The sequence below is a fragment of the Symphodus melops genome, assembly GCF_947650265.1.
Source record: "Symphodus melops genome assembly, chromosome: 16".
NCBI lineage: Eukaryota > Metazoa > Chordata > Actinopteri > Labriformes > Labridae > Symphodus > Symphodus melops.
In genome coordinates this window covers 8,494,302-8,517,214 of record NC_136706.1, presented here as the reverse complement: position 1 = coordinate 8,517,214, position 22,913 = coordinate 8,494,302, and the positions used below count along the sequence as shown (strand labels likewise).

Below are 22,913 nucleotides of genomic sequence, written 5' to 3'. Positions count from 1 at the left end.
TCTTTTTCAATTTCTGTGTGTGTGTGTGTGTGTGTGGGGGGGGGGGGGGGGGGGGGGGGTCGTCTGTTTCAATTTTTTCGTCTTATAAAACTTTTCGCAAGGGAGGAGAAAGATATGTGCAATTAACACGTGTGACCAGCCGCTTCAAGTTACGCTTCATCTGAAAGGACCTCTCATGTCTCTTCAAACATATCCTCATTCATTCCCTCTCTCCACGCATATCTGGTAGGAGGAACTAAGATGTAAGTGAAGGATGGCTGTTTAACCTTGATAGTAGTAACAGCCAGTGGTCAGTATACAGTCCTTGAATATATGTGATGTGCAAGTATGGGTGAAATGTGTTACTGAATTGCCCTCTGGGATGACTGAAGTGTTCAAAGTCTAGACATTTTCACGTAAACCTTGTCGTTTCAGGTCGCCGTCTCCAGTTCCTGCTGAATATTGTGCTCCATATATGATCAGCAAGGCCCAGCGGTCATACTTCTTTCCAGAATCCATCTTCAAAATCTTTCTTCACAGCAGATAAAGAATGTAAACTACTATCTTGCAGCATGCACTCTTTAAACATGGCGCTAACGCTATATTTTGCCAGGGCCAATCAGACGTTACTATGCTTTGAGAGCCTGGCCAATCAGACGTTCAGACCTCCTGACGCTGCTGACCCCACCCAAAAAGTCCCTAGACCTTTAGAAAGTGCACAACCGCAACTGGGGTCTTTTCTCGGGGTACATTATTTACCCGGAACTACACATTTAGTTGGGTAAATCTGGTTGAGACGCAGGTAGTTCCTCAAAAAGACTTCTGGGGGATAGTTCCTCTGGTCGAAAAGGGACTTAAGGAGGCAAGTGAGGGATAAATGGATGCAATTCAATTGAACTGAGACATAGTGGTGTTGGTCGCCCTCTTCCTCTGTTCTCCTCCCCTTTCCCCATTTATGCCTTCTGTCTCTCATACTTCTATTCCTTCTGCTCTGTATTATTGTTTTTACTGTAATTCAGCTCTTCTGAAGAAAGTGCCCCTCGTTTTATGTTTACAACAAGCTTCTCTCATCCAGTCTTTCAGCTTTCTTCTTCTTCTACTTGTTTATCTTCTACTCAAACTTGTTCTACTTCTTCTTGTCATGAATTATTATTATTAGGCTGTTGCTGTTATTATTTGTTTTCGTTCTATCCTTCCTCTATAGTGTTTTGCATCTATTTCAGCTATCAGCATGCTAATGCATTTTCTGCAAGTAAATCACAGACTAAAAAAATAATAAATGCAATTACTGTAGTTATTATTTTGAAAGGTGAAGCCGGATGTGCGCAGGTTTCAATGTGGCGGATTTAACAGTAGTGGTCACTGGCTTGTAGAGGGACAGCGACGGGCCACGGTCAATATCAGGGATAAATAAAACTATCGCCTGGTCTGAAACGTTTGTGATTGTAAAGCAATAGTTACTGTTTTACGTTTGTTTACGGAATATTCGTTTATAGTTTATGAAGGCAAAGCGGTTAAGTTTAGCTTACTTAGCAGAATTGTTCTTCCAGGGGAAGGAAGTTTTGCTGCAGCGGAGGAAGCATAATAGGAAGCCGGGCAGGGCCGAACTATCCCGACATGGAGGACTCCGGCTCGGCCCTGGAGAAAAATGTGGCCGACCTCACGGTGATGGACGTGTACGACATCGCCGCAGTGGTAGGCCAGGAGTTTGAGCGCATAATTGACCAGTATGGCTGCGAGGCTCTCTCAAGGCTGATGCCTAAAGTGGTACGGGTGTTGGAAATCCTGGAGGTGATGGTGAGCCGGAACAACATGAGCCCGGAGACCGAAGAGCTGCGGCTGGAGCTGGACAAGCTGCGGCTGGAGCGGATAGACCGGCTGGAGAAGGAGAAGAAGCACAGGAAGGTCTGTGTCACCCTAAACATGTGCACTATTATTTATAGGCTGCTAAACTTTATTCTGTACTTCACTTTGATTATTTACAAAACATTGTAACACTGAACTTTTTACTTAATAACATTGGTGACAGCTTGATTAAATTCACTACATCAGATTAAAGGCAAAATATGATCAACATAAATGTGCTTTGAATTGACTAAATCAGTTCCATCTCCAGTGATATTACTTAAAACTATTCTATATAATAGAATACCAGTAGGTCTATGTACTACAATAATAATAAAAAACCAAAAACAATAATACAATATAATGAGTTACATTTGGGACTATTCTACTAAAGAAGTAGCCCTTCTTTAACTTAATAACTGAAGTTTGTTTTGCTGTTTGTATTGTAACATTAAAACATTATGTTTTCCCTTTGAAAGAGTATGTCGTTTTCTTAAAATATCTCCCACAAAACAAACCCCAAAGTTGCAGTGAGTAAATCAGAGGAGAAAAGTTTTCATGTAAAAGTGTCAATTGCATTAATGTTGAATATTACAATACAAGAAGAAGTCCTGCTTTGTAAGGTTTTAAAAGTTGTACATCTTTTGTTGTACAAAAAGACTGAAATGTCTAGCTGGAAGATTTACCCGAGTACATTTACTCAAGGACTGTAGATACAGTAAATATGTTTACAGCTTTAAACAGTCCCTAATACTGCAGTTTATACTTAACTGCAACATTTTACTGCTTAAATTTGGTTGATTTTCCTGTGTACCTAATTTGATCACCTTAGAATACTTGATACAGCTAAAAGTTAAATCTTTTCACTGATTTTTAGATATGTTGTTGATTAGACCAGCTCCAACCTTTGAATCTTCAAACAATACATACGAACGCTAAAGGGCCGAAGCAACACTTCAAATGACTCACACACATGCAGACTTATATGTTGGAAAGTGTGAGCCGTAGTTGTGACGTTTTCCATGTGAAAAGGTTGGTAACCTGACTGCGCCCTCTCTAAGCCAGAGCAGAGAAATCCATTGCACACTCATGAGACACAGTTAATCAGTGTTCGCCACCGCTCAGTCACTGTCACGAGTAGCTCACGCATAAACCTTAATAGCAGCTGAGCCGACGGAGCCTGAGCTTTAGAATGACTGACAACAACACTATGGAGTTATGGGAGTTTAAAATGATCTGCTCAGCCTCCTAATTCATTGAAGATCATGTAAAAGGTTGTTCCTGAACTCAACATTTCAATCACATGCGTTTTATTTGCATTCCGCTTCATTTAGCAGCTTATTCTCCATGTTTCATGTTCTTAGAGAGAGAGAGGGATGTCCACCGCATAATGATGCTGTTTTACTGTGCTGTGCAGCTGGTTGCTGCTGCAGGTGTAATTCTGAACTCTTTTCACATGAGGCTCACATGTTGTGATCGTGGAAGTGCGAGGGAAACGTTTTACTTTCTCCTGGCCTCGTTCATTGAAAAAAATCAAGATCTCAGTCAAACTAAAACATGACCTGGATTATGTTCAAATTGTCAAATAGATAGCCATTATTTCCAGTGTAACATACATAACTAGAGTAGATGTTAAAATAATGCAGTGTAGAAGGAAACTCCACAAATGGAGGTCGACGCTCTCAGAGAAGGACTTAAGACGCACAAAGAATAATTCAGTGGAAACCTTCTAAAACTTGTGGAACGTATTAAAATGAATGCATTTCTCGTTGATCACTCCTCATTATCGTGCATTAGCTCATAAATAAATCAAGTCAAGACAATAACTCCAAAGCACAAAAACAGATGTGTTGCGAATCTTGCGATGTGTCGTCCTGTATCCTTCCTATAATCTGATGACTAATTGACAAAAAAAAACACACATACGACAAATATAGCTGGAGTGTGAGAGGAGAAACATTTCCTGCCGAGTCAGGGATTTATTTTCCACCAGCTGTTAACGTGTGTCGCTAAAATAAACATGAACTACCTGCTAAAAGTCCTGACAAAAGAAGTCGTTCTAGTCTGTTTTCCTTTGCTGACTAATTTTGTCTGAAATTCCAGAATAAATCAAATATTTTCAAAGTTTGGGCTGCTGATTAGACAAAATCGTATCATTTTCTTCACGTTTTTTTTAAAAGCAACAACGAATTCAGCCAGTCTGACAGATGGCGGGAGTAGATCCTGCAGCACGTACTTATTCAAAACTAGAGTTGGAATCATGAATCCAGAATCAAAATAGATTCTCAATCGACTCGTGAAGAACCCAATCCAATCCTGATAAACCCGAAGATTCCCAGCCCTACACTTCATCCTTTAGTATATCTTTGAACTAATGTTGTCAGAGAATATTAGAAGTTTGAAGTCCTCATGTATAAGAAGAGGAAATGTTCTTTACATGTCCTTGTAGTAGGCGTTATCAGAAACCAAAGATGATGTTCAGTCTTCTACTTTGTGTTTTTCTGTTGATGCACATGTGTAGGAGCTGGAGCTGGTGGAGGACGTGTGGAGAGGAGAAGCTCAGGACCTCCTCTGTCAGATCGCTCAGCTGCAGGAGGAGAACAAAAGCCTCCTCACCAACATGTCCAACAAAGACCCCATGAGCGAGGAGGACCTGCAGAGGCACGAGGGTGAGGAGCAGAGCGCGGGACACACACACACACACACCGCCACGCCTTCAAATCACCTCGAAAGACGAGAGATAATCCCCTCCCCGATTCCTCTGCTAAGGACACAAGCATTCACAAGAAGCACCAACACACAAAGGAAGCCTTCTCCGGTGTCTGACGGAGAGCTGGTCTCGTCTCTGCATCAGAGGCTCTCTGCTGGTTTCACACAGAGGACACAGTCACACTGACCACAGTGTGCACAGACCAGCCCCAGAGTGCCAGCACACCTGCTACACGCACACACACACACACACACACACTCCCTTTCATACTAATGAAAAGTAAACGTATAAAAAGAATGAAAGCTTTTTTTTGTTTGTTTTGTTTTTAAAGCATTCCCTCCACATCTTCTTCCTCCAGGTATGACGGAGAGAGAGAAGCAGGTGATGAAGAAGCTTAAGGAAGTGGTGGACAAGCAGAGGGACGAGATTCGAGCCAAGGACCGAGAGCTGACCCTAAGGAACGAGGACATAGAAGCAGTAAGACAACCAACAGATTGTTGTCAGTCTCTCGTATATCAGACATGTCATAATGACGTATGTAATCCATTGAGGTGTGACAGTTCCACTTTATCTGCATGTTGGATCACAGTCATGGCTTGCTAACAGTTAAAGCTGTTTTTTTTTTTGTGTGTGTCCTTCTGCAGCTCCAGCAGCAGCAGTCTCGCCTCATGAAAATCAACCACGACCTGCGACACAAAATCTCTGTGGTGGAGGCTCAGGGGAAAGCACTGATTGAGCAAAAGGTGGAGCTGGAGGCGGGCGCACAGACGCGAGGGCAGGAAGTCGGCGCTTTACGGCAGGAAGTCCTACGCTTGAGGGAGCGACTTCAAGGAGACGTGACTGCCCAGAACCCAGAGGAATCCCCGCCTCAGCCCCCCTCCCCTGCAGAGGTAACGCAGCGCGGTCCAAGAGCCACATTTGAGGCTGCAGTTACAACTGAATATTCAACTTAGAGACACTGTTCTGACCCTGAGGTAGACGGACAAACAGAGCGATGGTGGGCATGTCGATAAACTCTCTGGTCTGACTTATTCAGGCCTGTGACATTCACAGGAAGCAGAGTTTTTTCTCTTTTTTCTTATCTCTCTTCTTTGTATTTTAGTCGGTCGAAACGAATCAAACTAAAAATGCAACAAAGGCCTACCATGGTCTTTACGCTGAGATAAGCTGTCGTATCTTCTGGCTCTCATTCTGTTTTTGGCGAAGAGCTATGAAAGTTGTTTCAAATAGGCTTCACGCTGTCAAAATAGGCAAAGTCAGGTACTTTGTGTGTGTGTTTTAAAGTTCTAAGTACTGATATGAACGTATGAAATGCAGCTACACTTTGAACGGTTATGGTTTTGTAAGTGCTTTAATCTCTTACTCTTGCATCAGATAGATAGCTAGCTAGCTAGATAGTTAGATACAGTAGCTAGCTAGCTAGATAGATAGATAGACCTCACACCTCATTGGTAGGACTGCTTTTTAAACGGGTATTAAAGTATCTCTTGCTCCACCAGCGTGGTAAAGCTGCTGCAGTGATGGGTGCAGAGGGCTGGTCAAACAGACCTGACCCCTCTGAGCTGATGGAGGGTGGGTTTGAACCTCCCCGCCAACCCCTGCCTGGTTCCCTCAGCCCAGAGGGAAACTTGGATGAGGAAGCTGAGGACGAGGCAGTGTTACTCTGGGTAATACGGGAGTGCTCGCTAGAAAAAACCAGAATGCTGTGACTGTCTCTAACTCCAACCTGCTCCCTCCATGTCTGCGGAGGGAAAAAAACCGAATCAGTAGAGAAAAAGACAACGTAGCAGACTAACGTTTGAATGACCCATGAGAAGTGCTGAAGTGGCTCTGCATGGGTGTTCAGTGAACTAACAGAGTGTTAGAAGGATTTCACACCGGTCAGCCAACTGGGTGAGACTTTGTGGACAAGAGCACTGATGACCTCTCTAAAAATAGATCCCTCCAGCCGCTCAGCCTCTTTAACAGCACTCGAAGTTGTCTTTTATTGCACCATGATCCAGAAAACTAAAAGTTTTAGCAGTTTAAAGTCCAACTGAAATGAAATAGCATCTCTGTAAATTACGTCAGGCGGTTTCCCTTCAGCAACAGGTTCGTAGCAGCTGTCACAGGTTCGGGCCACTCTGCCCGTTTAAGTGAAGTTGTGACTCAGTTTAACCACTGCACACAGTGTAGGGATGTCCACTTCACCCAAACGTTTGTGTGCTGGTTACACGTCAAGTATGTTAACCCTCTGAGGTTGAAGCTGTCATATACGACACAAGGAGTGTTGTCTCTTTAAATGATCAGTTCTAGAAATAGATCCGTAACGACGTACTAGCAACTTCCTGTCACTGGGAAGATCTGTGGATATTCAGTGACTGTCCAGTTACGGCCATAACGCCCTGGGGTTTTTCTTGATAATGAAGGCCGTCCACGCTGTGTACCTGTGCATGAACTACAGCGTGCCGAATCACACCTCTTCCAAGCGTGCCAGGGCCAAGGAGGCGTACCGTGCTCGGGTCGTTCACACACAAACTGGACTGAAGCGTGCTTAGTCACAGTACGGACCGCTTAAAGCGCCCTGACGAACGAATCGTTGTGTACTCGACTATTATGGGGTCACCCCCTAGTTGGTTTACGAGCTGCAGTCGTCCTTTCTATTTATAACAACAACACTGCCTGACAGTATAATGTATCTTCAGCTCAAGTTTACTTTCTTTCTCATCCCCTGATACAGATTAGACTGCTATCTGCTGTCAATCAAAACACAAACACGCCCCTCCAGCTAGGTGAGAGTCAAAGGATTATTCTATAACAGTTTACCTTTTTTTTTATGTATTAAGATAATTGGTCAAAAAAATCTAATGAAACAAAATAAAGGGATAGCTGAAAGCAATTTCAGTTGGACTTAAACATAGTGTTTGGGACACACATTAATAGCAGTTTGCAGTTTTTATACTCAGTGCATGAGTGACCTCTGTCAGCTGCATGTGTTATTGAAGCCTTGCAGGTGTTTAACAGATGTTGATTGTCTCAAATGTGCTGAGTTTAAAAAAATGAAACATAGTTTTAGCCTCAAGGGAGAGGGGAAGGGCTATTGTATTGGAACAAGGCCTGACTTGTCTGACTTAAGAGTTCAACGTTTGCCACCAGGAGGCGATGTGCGATGAGGACATGCCTGCTGTGTTCCAATATTTTACCAAGGTATCCTCACGTCCTTCTCCCGCCCTGTCTTCCTTTTCTCTGGTTTTATTTCCTCTTTTGATGCATTTCTCTCTCGTCAGGAGGCCTTGTGTGAGGAGGAGTCCGGAGGTCTGGACCCAAAGGACCCGAACCGGCCCAGGTTCACCCTACAGGAGCTGAGGGACGTTCTCCACGAGAGAAATGAGCTAAAGGCCAAAGTGTTCCTGCTGCAGGAGGAGCTGGCCTATTATAAAAGGTAAGCAAAGACTGTAGATTATTTGTTCAAATTGGACATGGCCACCATGACGTGAAACATTGGTATGTGTTGACAAACATTTGTATTTTCGAGGGTGGCGTTTTAGCAGCCGCCGGCTTCGTTTTCATTTGCCAATAGCGACCATAATCAGAGAGAGAGTGAGGATGGAGATGAGCAAGACTTAGTAAACATTAACAGTGTGCGCTAGCTCTGGCTTGGTTAGTAAAATTAGCACATTAGGAATATGTTTACTTGGATAAAAGATCATCTGAGAAGTGAGCTTTTCTCGTAGACTTCTTATTATTTCTAAAAAAAAATTCCCAACATATAGTCTCCGCCTGCTGGCCAGTACAGAGAACTTTAGACTGGTTTGACTTTTCATCCTCAAACGCTCCATCTGTTTCTTACTTAATGTGAAGTTCAAAGGCTTTTCTGATATGTCAATCTGGAGAAACCAATTTTTTATATTTTGTACAATAGCTTCATGTAATTAATTCCAGGTTCGTTCTTGATTATTATCATCATGTGTTTTCAGTGAGGAGGCAGAAGACGATATCATTACTCCCTCTCCGTCTCCCTCACCTGAACCACGGACTCGCTCCCGTACAACTACTCAGCCAGAGTCTGGAATCAAACGCTTGTAAGTTGTGCTCAGGTCTGCAAACTCACCTCAGAAATGTCTTCTCACACAGTACCTGCCTTCAATGTAATTAAACCGCTAGTTCAAAGTCAAAATCACTCAGATTGCTTTGCATGTGCTGAGTTAGGCATTCACCAAGCTTCTGAACGAATCTGAACGTGTGTTCATCTTCCGTTATAAGATTGCTTTTCTTAAAAGTTTTTTTGTGCAGTTTTGTTTTGTGTTGCAACAGTGCACACAATAAGCATCAACTACAATTCACAATATTTGCACAAAAAATTCCAACATACCTTTCTTTACTGTTTCCCCTTTCATCCGTCAGACACACTCACCTCTCTACGACTTAGGACAGTGTTTCCCAACCTTTTTTTTCCTTTGGAGACCCTGACTTGTGACAGACTAACGTTTGAATGACTCATGAGAGGTGCTAAACCCCAAGAGTCTATCGTCAAAACAACAGAATAGGCCTATACCCACTTCTTACCAAAAGAGCCAATAATTGTCCTATCAGGATTTTAGTTGGTATGAGCAAATTGAATTTTGACAACCTCACAGCACACAAAGCCTCACGTCGCCCCCTGAGCTCTTGCCGCCCCCCGGTTGGGAACTGATGAGTTTTCAAGATTTTTAAATTTTGGTACATTTCGAGTAATATTGGTACGGTCCCTGTTTTCGATACCACAGAACCCATATTGTGTACATTCTTGTTTTTAATAAAGATATAAAGAAAAGGAAAAAAATGCAGGGAAACTCCTGCACATTGTCTGAATACACAAAGTCATTAACAAATTAATCAATGAATTGGTATCAACAGTTTGTTATTGAACTTTGTAGACTCTCTCTGTCACTTTTAACAGCTTTTGGTTAAAAAAACCCCCCAAAAAGTCTAAAGTTTATTTAAGGTGTTGGTACTTTTTAAAGGAAGAATGTGAAACATTTTACCCATAAATAAAGCGTCAATCCAGTCACATGCAACGCCAAGCTACGCGCTAACTAAGGAGCGCTAACCTGCTAACACAACAATGAAGATTAAGACAATGACAATTTTGCCATTGTCTAATTATGGAGCATTCTGATTTGACAACTCCTTTGTGCAAACGTGAGGGAAGAGGGGGTTGGAGGTGTGTCGCTGTAGGAGAGCAGAGGACTCGGTGTTTGTTTTGGTTTCATGCTGGTGCTCAAGGGCGACATCTACTGGATCAAAAAAGTCACACATTCTTCCCTTAATACTATCAGCTGTTAAGTTATTGAAAGTGGTGTGTTTTTAAAGTACGTGTTATCAATAAGTGTCAAAGTTGAGAAAGTTTTTACAACCTTACTGTGTGCATGGCTAATAATGATTTTGTGTCAACACATAAAAAAAAAACGCGAAAAGAAGCAGAGTGAGTTCTTCAGCTTCCACCCGTTTTTCTCCCTAGCATGACCTCCAGCATGACTTCTTTTGATTTGAACCTTTACACGAGTCCAAACAGAGGTTAAAGGTTGACGTGGTCCCTGTCTCCCCCTCTGTATGTCGCCCCCTCCCCCCCCCTCTCTTTCTCTCTCTCTCTGTTTATCTCTTCCTGTTTGTGCCTGTGTGTGTCTGTACTTCTGTGTAACAGGATCTTCACAGCCATTATGCCGATGGTGGCGGCTGGTTTGATCCCAGATGACCCTACTTTACAGCCAATCAGACGTCTCGTATCTCTTGTATGACTCGTTTTGTGTTTGGCTTCAGAGCCTGTAACTTTTTAAGTTAACAGCCTCCGTCTTCTCGCATGTGCAGGGCTGCTCCCCCCCCCCTCCCCCTCCACCCCTTGTATTATTCTGACTGGCTGATTGTGATATTATAGAAAAATCAGCCTGTCAGAATATGAACATGTCGTCTGTTGTCTCGTCTTTTCCCTCCACTGACCACAATAACAACTCCTCTGTGCTCTAAACTCATCAGAATGATTCAAAGTGTTTAGCGCTTATCTAACTGTTAGCGACTGAGATAATGAAGAGGAACAGAGGAACGTGTTAAACCGTTGTGCACATTTTGTCGGATTCTTTCGGATCATTTCTATAAACAGACCAAATGAAGTGATCAATGAGATCGTAATCATTCTAAAGAACAGCATTTTAGCTCGGTTTTGCTTCAAACTAAACATTTTTCAAATGCGGTTTGTTTGAAATGTAAGAGACTGACAACTATGTCGCCAAAACGTTAGCAGAGAGAAACATGTAGCCAGACAACTTCACAATAATAAGAAGGTTCAATAGATCTATAGATCTTTATTTTATTTTATTTTATTTTTTTTTAAGAAACTTAAAAATGCTAAAATAATTCACAATAAATTGTGCCGAAGAAGAATGACCCGAGCACAGGCCTTTATCTGGTGATTCTATGAAACAACGTGTTGTATTTTGGAGATCTCTTTCTTTTTTTTCACGATACATTTGGTTGTCATTCTGGACTCTCCTATTCCAATATCACTGATGGTCCACTTAAATATATACCAGTTAAAATAAATGACATTTTTGATATCATGAGCTTCGACACACAACAAGTATAAATGGTCAAACTTTGTCCAACTCTTTGCTGCCTGTTGAATTCCTGATGCACTTTCTTCATATTAATTTTACAGCTATATCAGAATAACATGCCAGAAGTAATACTTATTTCAAAATGTCGCACTCTAACACTGCTTTAAAAAGACTGACATTTCCCGCAAACACAGAACAAATCACGCTGTTATTTGCTGTCACCTGACGGTTCGCTCACATCCAGTAACGACGTCGCCTCTTTCTCCCCTGGTCGCAGGTTTAGTTTCTTCTCCCGGGACAAACAGCGGAGCACACAGCGGAGCGCACAGTTTGACGGCTCGTGGACGGGGAAGGACGACGTGTACACCGAACAAGCACAGGAGGCGTTACAGCACATGTAGTGTCGAGTCAAAACTCCAAAACTGTTGAACACTCCCATGTCCATCACCCGAGGCCCGGGTCATGAAGTAACCGACTGCAAATCAAAACCTCCACTATATGAGACACACACTGCACCTAAGACGTCATTATCATCTCTGCTGATTGAGAGAAGGTGAACGGAAAGAGGAGTGAGTGAATGAACTGTTAGAGAGCTCCTTAGATATCTTAAATATTTATCAAATATTCCCCCAAAATGTTTCTTAAAACGTTGTGTGATTCTCCGTGATTAACGGCACATTCAGACAGTATAACTGTAACGTTCTGTTCAGACCAAACACAAAGCACATTTTCTTCTACATACCATGTAGCCTGCAAAATGTTCTCCTTTTTTCTCCCTGTCTCGGAACACCACGACATATATTTAGTTTTGCCCCGTTTTCTGAATCATGGAAAATCTCATGGCTAATATTTCCTGTTTATTTTATCACAAGACACGTGATACTTTATCGTCACTGTATTGCAACAACACTCAGAAATGTTGTGTATAAGAGCTTCAGACCTACAGCATCACAAAAATAATACAAGATTACGTAGCGGTCGCGTCCAGACTCTCTATGCACCGTGCAGCAGTCACAGTATAGAAACGTCACTCCCCCCCTCTCCCTATTGGCTCGAGGTGAATCCTCCAGAGAATATCCTGCTGCGTTCTCACATCAGCCCACTCGGACTAACTGCAGGAAATATAGCAGGGGTCTGGCAGTCTGGTGAAGTGCGAACATAAAACTGTGGCTGTTTGCAGCTCCTCCTTGAAATATCCAGAGTTTTTTCAGGAGTTTTCTGCAAGTGTGAAAGCCCTCAATGTGTCTGCCATGGTTCAGGAAGAAAAAGGGGAATCCTTGGCTTCACACAGTAAATTGCATTGACTTCATGTGTTATTGCCCCACTACAAAATGTGCCTCTTGTTCGGTCTGACCTCGTAAACAATGTGTTATGGGAGGTTTACAGTTAGTGCTAGAAGAGAAAGTGAACTCAAGTTGAATGAGGGAAAAATGGAAAGTCATAATCTAAGTGGTAAATGATGATGTTGTTTGATGCCTGAAGTATTCACGAGTGGGTGGAAAGAACAACAAAAAAATGTGCTGCAAAACTGAATAACTGAGATTAACATTGCTATAGTTGTATGGGTTTATCTAACTAATCATATATCACAATCCCAGTTGAAATTAAAAGGCCGCTCCATGCAAAGAAAACAGTTCAACAACAACTCCAACAGTTGATCTTTAGATTGCTCTTAGTCGTCTATCGGTTTGTTTGAAGTGTGATATATGCAGCTTGTAGGTCCATCACCAGCATAACTTTGCAGCTTAACATCTACAGAGCTCATCCGCTGTGAATAAAGTGATGCTTACAAACACTATCTTAAAGTCATGTATAGAAATAGTCGAAACGAAAACACTCAAATGCTTTATTTATAATGTATGCCTTGTTCAAGTGTGGACGCCTATTACTGCTAAGAAGAGAAACGAACACGTGAAGGATTTTCCACAACTCAAAATGACAGAGTTATATTGGAAGCAAAACTCAATGAAATAATCCTCACATGATGTTTGAGTCTGAAAAGTGACAGCCTGGATAAAGTTAGTGAAATTAAATAGAGCATTACATTTTTAAAAATGGTGAGGTTGATGATTTTTCAATGAAATGGCATTATTTTGAAATTAAAGGTATTAAAAAATACCTGCACTTAACCTGCACATCAAACCTCCACAAACAAGCTGGAATTATTGATGTCAGATGAAGAAAACACAATAAGCAGTGTGTTTTAAAGCAGCTCCCTTTTGTTTTATGTATTTACTGACAAAAGACGGATATTTATTGCTTAATCTATAATCCAGCTGAACCTCAAAGGGACCTGGACTAGGATCATTTACACCATGACAGATCAAAAGGGATTTTGTCAAACTGAGCATCCTGTTTGAACGCTGACTCCCATTCTTTAGCTCATTTTTGAAGTCAGTGTTCATGACTCACTCCTGTGTTTCCCTGTTCAAATGCATATTTAAAAGATAAAACAAAGAAATGAGAGCTTTGCTTAACAAGCTGGCTGTCCCCTCTCCGTAATAAAACATCCTGAAATGTTTCATGTGTTTTGTCTTTTTTGAGTCATGACTGGTTACTGACAAAACCTGTTTATTTACTATTCCTTACTCGTTTTTCTTTCTTTGTTAATGTGAGTTTTCTCTCATTTAAACACTTTGACTCCAAGCTTGCTTTAACTTTTATCTTAGCTAATTTTAATGGTAAGTTTTTTTTTATTTAGGTCCTTATAAGCAATTTCTGTAGTGCCTCTTATTTTTTTCATCTTTTCAACTTGACAGTATATTTTGTAAATCTTTTTGTTTTTTTAGGTCAATTTACCTTTTCAATTCATGCTATAAATGTAACTGTTTCCATTCCTGTTCTTTAACAAGGAATTCAACTCTTGAATACACGTTTGAGCTTCCAGAAACAGAGGCATGAGTTCTTTACAAGATATGAGAAATAGATTCTTGAACATCTTGATTAAAGATGAAAACTAAGTCTACGTCTTCAACACATTGTATTTCGAGGTAGAGCATCTGCATCATGTCTTCAACTCCGTCCTCCCGGCGTTTCATGTCTCTTTGGCTGTCTTAGCTAAAAAAGGCAAAAGTCACCTAAAAACTATATCTTGAAAAAACAACAACCTGGTATTACTTATTGAAGGACAAATGAGAGGTTCACTTGTGTTTCTTGCATATTACATCTTTATTCATCAAAGACCAAACCCCAGCATTAAGATTTATTCAACGCTACAACAGCAAAGAGATCGTTTTCCTAAAATGGCCAACAGGTCAGGTATTATTGCATTTGTTCTACATAAAGAATGAAATGATCCTCTGGTTGATAAAAAGGTTTCAGGTCAACAATGCTACAGTACGAGGTGGCAGGGGAATGTTGAAAAGCCTCAGGTCTGGTTTGTACAAACACTGATGATACTCGTTCAGAGGTCGTCATGAAATCCTCGATGTCAAACACAAACTGAAAAAAAAAAACTTTGAAAACCTTAAGACTTCGCCTGGGAAGAACTTCACAATGTCTGAACACTTGTGATAAAACAAAGAATTTAAAACAATGCCAAGGGTTTAAAACTGGTTGACACCACAAGCATGTATATCAACTGAATTTGAGCCTGCGTCTGTAGGTTATTAGCTTAGCATAAAAAACTGTAAACAGAGTGCAACAGCTCGCCTCCGTCCACACAAAGTGAAAGTTCCTCATGGTGCTTTGAATGAAGTATTTGAAGTTAGATGTCAACAGGTTTTGTGGATTTTCTTCTGACAACAAAAACAACCCTTAAGTTTACTTCACTTGTCGTGAGTTGATCGTCTACGTCACTTTAGTACTTCAACAGTTAAAGAGCAAAGTATTCACAAAATAAAATCTGAAATATCAATAATGGGCGTTTTTCGGACCCCAGGAAACCTCTTCAGTTTTAGGAACTGTTGGTGTCCTCCTTTTTTAATGTTTCTGCACCACAGCAACTTTTTCCGTTCCTGGAAACCCGTTCAGAGGAACCTTCTTAGCTCCTGCTTCAGAATAGGGAACATGGCAGTGTGAATGCATGTAGCTCTCAGGGAACTCTGTAGTGGATAGTTCCTCTTCAAAAAGTTACCAGAACTGTTTGGTCCAAAAACACCCATTATTAATAAACGTATAACAATGTGTTACTGGTCCTGACCTCGGAATAGAAGTGAGATTTGTTCAGTTTTTACGATTTAAATACATCTCCTCAGCTTCAGAGGTTTTGATATCCAGATTTTGTTTTTCTTGTGGATAGCAAGGCTAGCTGTTCCCCATTTCTTTTTGCTAAGCTAAATATAATGTACTTGAGGCTCTATTTTTTTAGAGGGCGCCATTATTCATTGAATCATCCGGTCTGTTAAAATGGAGGAAGGTATTTAAAAAACAATGAGCCCCAGATTTCTGCAAAATGTTGATGCCAAAATAATATAGATTCTAATACAATTAGCACTGAGAAGAAGACAGAGTGCTGAAAAGCTACAAGAGAACTATGATGCATGTGTACACAAATCAGATTTTCATTTGTGCTACTTTTTTTTCTGCAGAATAAAAACTTTTTAAACAGACAGAGACAGGAAGTCGTACAGTACTGAGAATCAGTCTAACGTATTGATTGGTTGTTGTTTTTTTCCTCTTGTGAGATTTGTTTACAATAAAAAGAAATGGAATATCACATGGCTTTGCTCTAAGATGATTTATTATTGATTAAATGTAACCGTTACCAGTCAACCGTTTCATCCAGCAGCATGTTAAAATTGAATGTTGGAGCACTGTCATGTAGTCATAGTGTCAGCATGGTGTATTTAATAACAGCTCTAAAAAAATAAAGAAAATAAATGCCGATAAGTGAAAAAGAAAGATCATTTGTCTTTGTGATTTTCTGTCATAGTAGATCCAATCAGTTGGGCTAAATTTGACCTTTTGGCTACAAATTCATGTGAAACACTGTGAAGATGTTGGTGAAAAAGAATTTCCCCTCGGGGACAATAAAATAAAAGTGTAAAGTCTAAAGATAAAACATTGAATAAAGTTAAAAAAATAAAAAAAAAAGATCCGTTGGCGGCTCAGCAGTTCAATACTTTCACGTGGAACATGCGGTTGTGAATAATGTGATAACAGTGTAAACGACAACAGCGTGGTGTCTATCCTTTACTAACATCAGGAGTGTAAAGTTCACCAAACCCAGTTTGTGTTCGAGCTGATGCAGAAACTCTGGTGTGAACACAGAGACACCGTGCTAGTGGGAAAATGTGAAAATAAGAAGTGACATAAAGAACGTTTGTTTAAGAAGAATAAGTTTACATCTGGGGATTAGAGGTGTTCACATTGTTGGTTAAAAGAAGAAGATCAACACCTCAATGCCTTTAAATATGGAGGATATAAAGCAGCATTTAGTTCTATTATCAGCTGGGAAATGGACATTTAAACTGGGATCATTTGAGGACAAGTTTTCAGGTTCGACACTCTGATTATATATGAAATTAAACGTAAAGAGATGAGCGTGATATTTTTTTTAACCAGTAAGGGAAACAGTATACCACAATATGTGAAAAGTGGGTCAACATCAGCAAGCAAATAAATATATTTACAAAGTGCAGTGATAGAGATAGTGAGTTCATGGATATTTGAGTGAATTAACCAGGACTTAAGGGTGTCCATTGATGCAAGTAGATATGTATTAACCATATTAACTTCACTTTATGATTGTAAAAAAGAGTGAAACAAATCCTCCAGCCTCTTCAAGTAAGTCAACTGTTTAAAAGAATAAAAGAAAAGCTGCACTCAGAGCAGCCGTCCAAATGGTTTGGTAATCATTTGAGAAAAGTGACACATTTTGCCGTTCTAAATTTGAAAATATAAAGTGGAGAGAAAAAATATTCTTTATGTATTTGAAGAAAACTTTAGAGTTTACTCAATCACTGACTGTATGCTCATTCCAGTGAGTATTCGTCTCAATTAAAAATATAAAACTCAACTAAGAGAGAAGCATGTAGATACAGTAAAGTTCATTTTTGATGTAATCCTATGCATCAAGTTTCACATCTGTTATTCAACACTTGAAAAAGACATTATTCCATTTGAATGTTGGGCGTTATTCAGACCCACATGAGCAAAAATAAAACCATAAATTTGGTCAACATTTACACTCCCACTAAAATGAATGTGAGCATGGATGTCTGAAATCAAATCCCATTTCAACAGTATTTTTTTTTAAGTTTAGTTTTTTTTTTTAAAGGGTTTAGTTATTAGTATCTCGTACGTTTCTCCCAATCAGGACGCCAGGCCTTTAAATACAAGTATTGCTAACTACTAATTAAGAAAAAGCCATATAAAAATGCAGAGAGTTAACTACCACCTGCATGCTGTAGAAGCATTGCTCTAATACAAAATGTACAAAATAAATGTGCTGCAAAACAACCAGAAGGTCTCATATACACATAAATAAAAAATACTGAAGTCATGGGACCTCAACCAAAATGTGATAAGTACCCCCGCCCCTCCCCCATCTCCTCAATACGAGAACAAAAAGGGTACACTTTGTGTTTCTAATGCATTTTGTACACTAACCAAAGAGAAACATGACTGTGACTGTGCGTTTCCCTTTTTCTTTGTTTTGTTTTTTTTTTTAGAAGAGGAGACCTGGATCAATATTTGAGCCAAGGGTGAGCAGCGATGGAGGCTTTACTGCGGTCGCCGTAGTCGTACAGAAGCTCCTCGCCCTCGTCGATGTCTCGAGAAGCAACCAGGATGAGGTGGGGGACGCCGCTGATGTCGTGGAGTTTGGTTTGGCAGTTTCCGTTTTTACTGTGATTTATCAGCCTTCCCATTCGATCAGTCTCTTTGGTGGCGTCCACACTGTGCAAAGAAAAGCATTTAAAATGTGCGTGTTAGATATGATATAAAAAAAACATGTTAAGAAGTGTACAACTTCTATCCATGTTATTTTAAAATAACGTTTTCTTTCGTAAAGGAACTTCCATTGTACACAGCTTCCATTAGATTGGACCTCATTCTGATGCCATTATTGTCATCATGGTTTCATCAAATACATCCCAAGAGATTTCAAGAATTTCAGGACAGCCTGCCTCTTACATTTATTTTTTTTATTTTATATACTTTATACATTTAGAGATTTTTTCCCCCTTTGAATTTAAAATGTAATACAGTATTTCCACTGATCCTGAGATAAAAAAAGTATCTGTGTTCACTATTTTCAAAATGTTTTAATTCCTTGTTGTCCTTGTGACTGCTCAGTGTGGAGTAAAGTTTCTGCTTTCAAATCTCCTCTAGTGACTCGTAGAAAGGCTCGAGTACAATACAAAATACAAAAACATCAGAGTGTTTGTTCTAGCACTGTCTATTTTTAACACGCTACATGGTGATACAGACGCCTGTTTCAAGATAAAAAAGAAAATGAAGAGGGTTCTCGTACCAGTATGTTTTGCAGAGGTACTGGAAGTAGTACATGTAGCAGCCTGTTGCAGGGTTTTGAGCGTATTCGGCCTCCCTCTTCTTGGCGTCAGTGATCTGCAGCAGATCACCGTGATACTCCACCACGTACTCGCCTTTCTGGAAACACCGTGTCGCAAACACTCCTCTCCCTTTTCCTTCTATATACTGCACCTGCAAAATAAAAGAAGAAAAAAAAGAGTCTTTTAGTAACGATGCATGGCTACGATAACAGGACATTTAAAGGCTTTAAACCAGTGGTGTCCAAACTTTTTTTCTTGCGGGCCAAAATTGTCACGTTAGAATCGCTCACGGGCCACAGGGTTTTTTTGTTTGTTTTTTTTTAAATATTGGAAGGAATTTTTTGTACTTTGACCTCTTCAAAAAATAATGTAAATACACAATAACTAATTGCAGTGGGAAACTGTTGTGTTCTAATTTTTTGGAAAGAATAGTCAGGCTTTTATAGGTCTCCCTCGCTAACATGAAAAAGAAAAAAAGAACGAAATATGCCATCTGATGAGGCCTGGGGCCAAAATCTTCAGATTTTTCGATTTGAAGTCAAGGGCCACAAAAAATCCACTCAAGGGCCACAAATGGCCCCCGGGCCGCACTTCGGACACCCCTGCTTTAAACGTTTACTGTTATCAATCACGACAAAGGACTCCGTGTTTCATACATCCTCATTTTAGTACATTTCTAGTTCCTCAGTATTTACTGATGAAACCACTTCCAGGCATGTGCTCAGCAAACAGGAAACATCTGTCCACAGCTGTTTGCTAAATGTGAATAAATGAGGTTAAATGAACTACAGCCCTCACAGCACAGGGTAGAGTACATTTTCAGCAGTGTGCGCACACAAAATAGGATAGTCCTTTATTCATCTTGCAAACAGAGAAATTTACAAGAAAATCACAGTGCAAAATTAAAATAGATAAAAATGTTTTAAAAAAATGCATCATATAAATTGTGAGCTTTGGTCGTGTGGCCGAGTGTGGGCTGATACTCCACTCTGACTTTTCTACAATCTTATAGCGTACGCCAGACTTCGGCAGGGAGCAGACATATAAACGTACCTCCATTCCTTCTTCTATTCCCTTCGTGATGAGTTCGTCTATGTGCTTCTTTTCTTCACACTGGTAACAAAGGACACGTGATTAGATTTGATTGTATTATTACAAGTTAAACATCCAACAACGTATAAAAAAAAAATGACAAAAAAATCCCCCCCCCCCCCCAAAAAAAACTTGTTTCGAAGTCTATTGCTAAAAAAACTGCTCCTCATGATAAGACAGCAAATGACCAAGTGTTAAAGCCGGCTGTCGCAAAGATATCGGCAACGCTGCTGTTGGGTGAAAGTAAACCATAATGTGCATCTGCATTTGGAGTTTAACAAATCAAAAGAGAAACTACAGATGTAAACTTGTCTTACCTTTAACTCTGTTTTACTTTTTCTTGAGCTTCGTCGGATTGGAAAGTAGTCGGTTACTTTTCGATTTTGCGAGTTTTTACCCCCCGTGCTGAAAAAGGACAAAGTAACCCCATAAACAAAACCGTCCAATGACTGTGTACTTTTAAAACAGACAAGTAATGACAGGTTTGTGCGTACATTCTTAGGGTGGGTTTTCTTCCTTTAACCTTGAAGCACACCGCTCTCCTCTGGTGGCTGTGGATGGGGCTGCTGTTGTTGGCGTGGAGGGGAGGGGGTGATAGACTGTTACTGAGAGGCAGATCTGTGGAGGAGCGGAGGCAGCTCTGAGTGCGGTGGAGCTGCAGTGGCGTTTTGTCATCTGACCAGCAGGGTGAACACTGGTTGTAGCTGCTCTCCATCTCGGGGAAATGTGACTGGGAGTCTTTTGATGAGAGGCTGATGCTGTTTGTTCTGCGACCTGGAGTCGAAGACGAAAAAAAAAAGAATTAAAATGATTTAATCAAGTCAAGTACATTTGTTATGCAGACAGAGAATCCAGCATCCCAACAATAAAAACAACACGTAATGACAATACAATTACACAGTTCAAAATGAAGCTGAAGCTGTAGAGGAGTCACTCACCCTCTCCTTGCCTTTGAGCATCAGTTTGCTGGCAGCATATTGGCGAGCACCGTCCCTCTTGCCTCAGCTTGACGGCGTTTTCATCGTGAACTGGAGATGTGGACTTGGTGCAGCTTAAGATAGTGATCGAATGACTGTTGCAAACAATCTCCTGAGAGTGCAGAGAGAAAATGAGTCCGTTACAAAGCGGGTAAAGGTTAACAAAGGCTTTAGATGTCCCGTCTTAAAACACCAGCCAGGCTTTTATCTTTGGTGTTGGAGCTCTCTACTCAGCCCCTGTGTTCATTGCACTGTGATGATGTGAGTTATAGACTAGGCCAATCCCAATTTGCAAGTTGTAATTAAGATATTAGCTATCTTGGGATAAGATCATGGACATAGACAACAAATACTAAAAAGTCTGTTCGAAGATTGAATTTAGTTTTTCTGCAATTGCTTTGTTTTTTCTTTTTAAGTTTATGTCTCCAAAATAATTTCCTAATAACTGTTCTTTTCATTTCACGTCTTTATAAAGCACAACTGTATTTTACCCTAACCCTTGTGAGCTAAAAACACCTAATTCATTTGAAGGTAGCTGACAGCTAACCAGGGTTTCTACAGAATGGTCGATTGTTTCATGTGTTCAGTGTGAAGGCTGAACAACATGGCATGATCTTTTTTTTTTCCCCCATTGTGAATTGCACATTCTTGTTCAGTGCACATGTTAAGTTTGTGATGACAATGAGGACGCGATTGATCATTCTGAATGGATCAGGACAACAAAACATACAAAACATTTGACCCAGATGAGGGCCACAAGCCGAAACACGTCCCTCTAGTACAGTACATTTTAAACTACAAGTTTAGCTGGAGCTTTTAGACCTTTAACAGAAATGTTATTCACAGGAAAGGAGAATCCTAATACTCTTTGCATTACACTAACAATGGAAATCAGCCAAAATCCATTGGAAAACAGGAAATATAATGAATGCTGAATGTGATTAAACATTTGTTTGTCCTCAAAGAAGTACAGAAGGAATTAGATGAGAAATAGAAACAAATAAACAGTGAATGGTAAACAGTTTGTTGGGGGGGCATTATCAGTTGATGTCTGATTTTCATAATGAGAAAATGTTGACTCCACATAAAGATTTCTTTAAACTGATTTATCGATGTGACCAACATATAAACGTAAATCCAAAATATGTATGTGACGAAAGGGAAACATCTTTACAGTTATAGCAAGTCTAAAATGAGAGAGCAAAAAAAAAAAAGTGTCACCCTAAAACATATTATAACATCATGTTATGCACTCATGAAAATGTGTTTATTTCTTGACACGTGGTGAAGAAAAAATTATTAAAAACTTGTCCTTGTTCTGGCCAACACTAAAGCCATGTACTGTATGTACGAAACACTTGGTTTACAGCACTGGTGTTGTGGGTGGGGCCTTGAGCAGGGCAGCATGGGGGATTCACACCCACAACTTACCACCACTACATCAATCCCTTTAAACCATGAAACAAGGCAGACAGGCCTCTTCTTCTCTCCTCATTATCTACCAGCCAAACTCACACAAATCAATGTTAATGTTAACCACCATGTGTAAACATTACAAGAACTTTCACCAGACGAAGCGTGTTTATTTCCTCTCTATTTTTATTATTTCATTATTATCCTGCAGACATGAAGCAGGCTAATGCTAGCAGACTTCAAAAACACGGCTCTCATTCTTAGTAACAGTGAATAAAAGCACAGCAGATTCAACATATTATTTTAAGCTCTTTACAAGCTAATATATCGTTAACAGATAGACAGATATTGTATTTAATATCTCTGTGTAAACCTTTGTTCAGTGATGTCAAACTTACCCCGTTCATGTCCGACTTGTTCTCGTTGCTCCTCTCGCTTTTCGAGAGAAATAATAAATGAAATTTATAACGCTTTAGAGACCAAACTCTCCCTAATCGTAAAGCATTTACCTTCCTACCCTCTGGCCTTCTTTCACGGTGACTTTAGTGTCCTACGGTTGTTTTGAAACTGCCAGCAGCTCAACCGATGCAGCCTCCACAGATCCTGTCGGCCATGTTTTTCTCCATGTAACTAAAGATGGATGAAGAGACGAAGCGTTGGCGCCCTCTGCTGGCCGATAGCAGTACGTCATCAACCAAACCCTCATAGTATGGAGTATCTATCTATCTATCTATCTATCTATCTATCTATCTATCTATCTATCTATCTATCTATCTATCTGTCTATCTGTCTATCTGTCTGTCTGTCTGTCTGTCTGTCTGTCTGTCTGTCTGTCTGTCTGTGGTTATATATATGTGGTTATATATATTTA

The 22,913-nt window shown here is 40.2% G+C and overlaps 2 protein-coding genes across 6 annotated transcripts; one reads left to right on the top strand and one right to left on the bottom strand.

Moving 5' to 3' along the window:
* Nucleotides 1–1,059: 1,059 nt before the first annotated feature.
* rilpl1 (Rab interacting lysosomal protein-like 1) lies at nucleotides 1,060–13,624 on the top strand (the record flags this gene model as incomplete). Of its 5 annotated transcripts, XM_079364068.1 has the most annotated exons (10): nucleotides 1,060–1,884; nucleotides 4,346–4,493; nucleotides 4,893–5,011; nucleotides 5,179–5,424; nucleotides 6,034–6,201; nucleotides 7,670–7,720; nucleotides 7,801–7,955; nucleotides 8,491–8,595; nucleotides 10,197–10,284; nucleotides 11,381–11,521. In XM_079364068.1, exons 1-10 carry the CDS (start codon nucleotides 1,597–1,599, stop codon nucleotides 11,384–11,386), a joined length of 1,374 nt encoding a protein of 457 aa, XP_079220194.1. In that variant the 5' UTR covers nucleotides 1,060–1,596. The 5 variants fall into 5 exon arrangements, with proteins under 5 accessions (XP_079220194.1, XP_079220193.1, XP_079220195.1 ...); XM_079364067.1 differs by lacking the exon at nucleotides 10,197–10,284 and having other exon boundaries at nucleotides 1,063–1,884; nucleotides 11,381–13,624; XM_079364069.1 differs by lacking the exons at nucleotides 7,670–7,720; nucleotides 10,197–10,284 and having other exon boundaries at nucleotides 1,065–1,884; nucleotides 11,381–13,624.
* A 2,432-nt stretch (nucleotides 13,625–16,056) lies between these two features.
* Nucleotides 16,057–22,661, bottom strand: kmt5aa (lysine methyltransferase 5Aa). Its single transcript, XM_079364072.1, has 7 exons — nucleotides 22,441–22,661; nucleotides 20,591–20,741; nucleotides 20,147–20,426; nucleotides 19,970–20,057; nucleotides 19,614–19,673; nucleotides 18,521–18,711; nucleotides 16,057–17,943 (listed from the first exon to the last, which is right to left on the bottom strand). Exons 1-7 carry the CDS (start codon nucleotides 22,447–22,449, stop codon nucleotides 17,733–17,735), a joined length of 990 nt encoding a protein of 329 aa, XP_079220198.1. The 5' UTR covers nucleotides 22,450–22,661; the 3' UTR covers nucleotides 16,057–17,732.
* Nucleotides 22,662–22,913: the final 252 nt, after the last annotated feature.

Excerpts from the sequence above, each read along its gene's own strand:
- kmt5aa (XM_079364072.1), bottom strand. Across the intron at positions 19,674-19,969 it reads AAAGTAAAACAGAGTTAAAG|TGTGAAGAAAAGAAGCACAT; the intron begins GTAAGACAAGTT and ends CTTTGTTACCAG. Across the intron at positions 18,712-19,613 it reads GAATAGAAGAAGGAATGGAG|GTGCAGTATATAGAAGGAAA; the intron begins GTACGTTTATAT and ends TTTATTTTGCAG.